The sequence below is a fragment of the Cydia splendana genome, chromosome 11, assembly GCF_910591565.1.
Source record: "Cydia splendana chromosome 11, ilCydSple1.2, whole genome shotgun sequence".
In the NCBI taxonomy this organism is placed as follows: Eukaryota; Metazoa; Arthropoda; class Insecta; order Lepidoptera; family Tortricidae; genus Cydia; species Cydia splendana.
The window spans coordinates 5,206,932-5,210,308 of record NC_085970.1 but is presented as its reverse complement, the minus strand read 5'-3'; the positions used below and the strand labels follow the sequence as shown (position 1 = coordinate 5,210,308).

The window sequence follows — 3,377 nt, the reverse complement described above, 5'->3', positions numbered from 1 at the left end:
CTTATTATGTTAGAATGTGTAATGCAAAAACCCATTTATGTAAAGAATAAATAAATTTTGTTTGAATTCCACTTTGTCTTAAACTCTTTGGCCACTTCTAACCATTGCTCTTGTGTTTCAGGAATCTCCATAAAAAAAATTATGATGTACAAGATAAGCAGCTTCAACTCCTGGAATCAGCACAAAAACTATTATCTAATGAAGAAGATCCCACAGACCACATGTCAAGAGTGATGGCCATGCAACTGAAATAAATGAGACAGTTGCAGAAATGTATTGCAAAAAAAATAATTTCTGAAGTTTTATTCTATGGGAAACTTCAACAATTAACGATAAATACTTCTCTAAATTTAAATGCCAGTCCGCCACAATCCTCTTCTTCACAATCTCTATCCTAGTCACCAGCTTCTAATAGGTTTCCGTTAAATAATCCAGTTGTTATATGAGTTATATCTATTCCTAAGCCTCTAAGAACAATTACCATACCCAATTCTTCTATTATACAAAAGGGACAAAGATTTTCTACATCACAGCCTTCTCCTAATAATTTGCCTAATAAAGAAAACTAACAATTTCCTACAGAACCGAATACCCTTTGATAAGGAGGTAGAAGTCTGTTGTCTGCTTTTTTATATTAAAAATCAAACACTGCTGATTCATTGATGTATAACTACATTGTATTGTAAAAAAAAATTGTGGTTTTAGAACTGTAAACTGAGTAATTGTGCTCCAACACTGGCACAGCAATCTTCCATTGGGAAAAAGGCGACAAATGTTAAAAATATAGGCATGATGAGGTGACTTCCATAAAAAAATTACTATGGAACTAAATTTAATATGTAATTTAAAACTATTAAAACAGTTTTAAATTTCATATTTTAGAGCACAGTAGTGACATTTTACGGTAACTGTATTATGATTGTTGTCCCGGAATCCAGGACAATTTACACTTCGATAGCTATAAAATTCGGGAGCAACGAAAAAGCCGGGCTTCACACAGAGCATTTAATGACAACTGATCTAAAAACAAAAGGTAAAACAAAATACCATAAAAACATAGACAAAATGTATAAAAAGTATAAATAACATATAAAACCTCAAATTAGTCCTCGACATCATCCCCCCCGTGGAGCAAGGCTACACAACTTCTTCATGCAGTCGAGCTAACTTTCTGGCGGGCCTCCTTAATAGGCCCCCTTTTGTGGCCACGTCAGCCACTCTGACATTTCCATCTCTGCCCGGGAACACTTCCACTATACGGCCTATAGGCCAAACACCTCTAGGCAGGTCGGGGTCAACTACGAGGACAACGTCGTCTATTTTTAAATTGTAATACTGCCTTCCGTCGTTTCTTCTCGGCTTCAGACTGGGCAGGTATTCTTTGAGCCACCTGGTCCAAAAGTGCTCGGACAGTCGTAGAACTTTTTGCCACTCCTTTCTTGACGAAAATACACCATCGTCTAAAACGGCCGGTAGCTGCTGCGGTGAAGAGGTACCAATCAAGAAATGGGACGGAGTCAGGCTTTCATACTCTCTGTTCTCAGTAACGTAGGTTAATGGCCGCGAGTTTACTAGCGCCTCTGCCTCTAGGAGAAGAGTATGGAGTAGTTCCTCTCTGGGAGCCCTTTCCTTTAGAGTCACAAGGAGTGCTGTCTTTACAAGTCTCTCCCAACAACCACCCATGAATGGTGACGCCGGAGGAATGAAGCACCACTCTATGCGTTTGCTGGCAGCAAAGTCTTGCACAGCGTCGCTGTAAAATTCGCACAGCTGTCTGTTGGCTCCAACAAAGCATGTCCCATTATCCGAAAGTATCTTATTCGGGAGTCCTCGACGTGCAGCAAAACGACGTATGCTCATGATTGCGGAATCTGCTGATAGACTAGCAACAATTTCCAGGTGCACTGCTCGTGTCGTCAGGCAGGTAAAGAGGGCTATCCATCGTTTTTCTCGTCGACGGCCGATTGACACTTCGACTGGGCCGAAATAATCTAGCCCGGTGTTTGTGAACGGGCGTTTGTGGTGTTCCAGGCGCACATCTGGTATGTCGCCGGTTGGTGGGATGTGGGGCGTTGCTTTACGCTTTATACAGTAGGCACATTTTCGGGCAACCATGCGCACTTCGCTACGGCATCGAAGTATCCAAAATCTTTGTTTAAGTAGTAGTTCATGTAATTTCTAGGAGTTATTAAAATAATTAACACCGTTTCTATTTGTTTTCTTACCTTTATGTAGCTTTGCATGTTTCGGGTACAATCTCTGAGATAGATTGTGTTGAAATTGCAGAGCTAAATCTGAGTTCACTGTAATCTCTTCCTGTCGCCAAATACTTTAGTGTTACTATTTTTCTCGGCAGTGATAGCTTCTGGCATGAATGTATCTTCCTTAGTAATATGTGGTTTCACCAAGTTCAACAGCTCATGAAAAGCTGCATGATCCATTCGCATGAAAGTTCAAAAATCTTCGCCATCTAACTCCTCAAGTATGTTAACGTGACTGAATAGGTTACGTTTTAAATATAATTCCTTTGCCTACATTTTCTTTTTTTTCCGTTTCTAGTGACAATTTACGGTGAAAGCTATGACCAAAGCAATTTTTTGTTTTCTGGTGAGAGGCGGCATCTTCGTCTTCGCTATCTTGTCACTCGATCAAAAACATAGAAGGTAGGATCCTATAGAAGTGCTATACGCGTGCCTCTGTGAGGGACAAAACATACGCAATGCGACGCTATGATTGGTGTAATTTATTTGTTGCCCACCATCCATACTAAATTTACGGTGGGGAATAAAAACGAGTGTATACTGTGTGTTCCGAAAATCGTTATTTCCTAATTGCAGTTAATACCATTCGCATGGAAAACATTTATTTACATACAATATATATACAGTGGTACTACTAAACGAAATTAATAACTAGCTTAAATCTAAAATAGGCCCTTGAGGCATTGTACCAAGGATGCTGGCGGCATTTCCTCGCTGTATCGCAATGCTGATACGTTGTGCGAGGTAGCCGCCAGCTCTTCGGTCACCAGTTACGTCAACCAGACGCTTCGCGATTTCTGCGAACAACTTATGCGCGCTGGGACCCCATGGACCTAGAGTTTCAACACCAAATGGTACAAAATGGTACTCTCTACCGAGGCTCTTATATTTGTTACGTTTTAGAATTTCGGCGCTTTCCGCCGCTCCGCCCGCTTTTACAGTAGTCCGTTGGAGGTGGGACGGTGCCAGTGTGTCTACGCAGGTAGCATCCCACACCAACATCCGTCCCAAGCTCCAAGGAACTAAGGACACTCCATCGGGCCTCTTGCCATCATCTCTGATAATGCCAGTCGGCTCAAGAAGAGCAGGCACATTGATGGTGGCAAGAGACCGACG

The 3,377-nt window shown here is 41.4% G+C and overlaps 1 protein-coding gene across 1 annotated transcript; it reads right to left on the bottom strand.

Moving 5' to 3' along the window:
* Positions 1-1,137: 1,137 nt before the first annotated feature.
* Positions 1,138-2,115, bottom strand: LOC134795201 (uncharacterized). Its single transcript, XM_063767032.1, has one exon. The coding sequence runs from the start codon at positions 2,113-2,115 to the stop codon at positions 1,138-1,140; it is 978 nt and encodes a 325-aa protein (XP_063623102.1).
* Positions 2,116-3,377: the final 1,262 nt, after the last annotated feature.

Bases quoted from the DNA above. Each gene is read 5' to 3' on its own strand.
- LOC134795201 (XM_063767032.1), bottom strand. From the start codon at position 2,115: ATGGTTGCCCGAAAATGTGCCTACTGTATAAAGCGTAAAGCAACGCCC.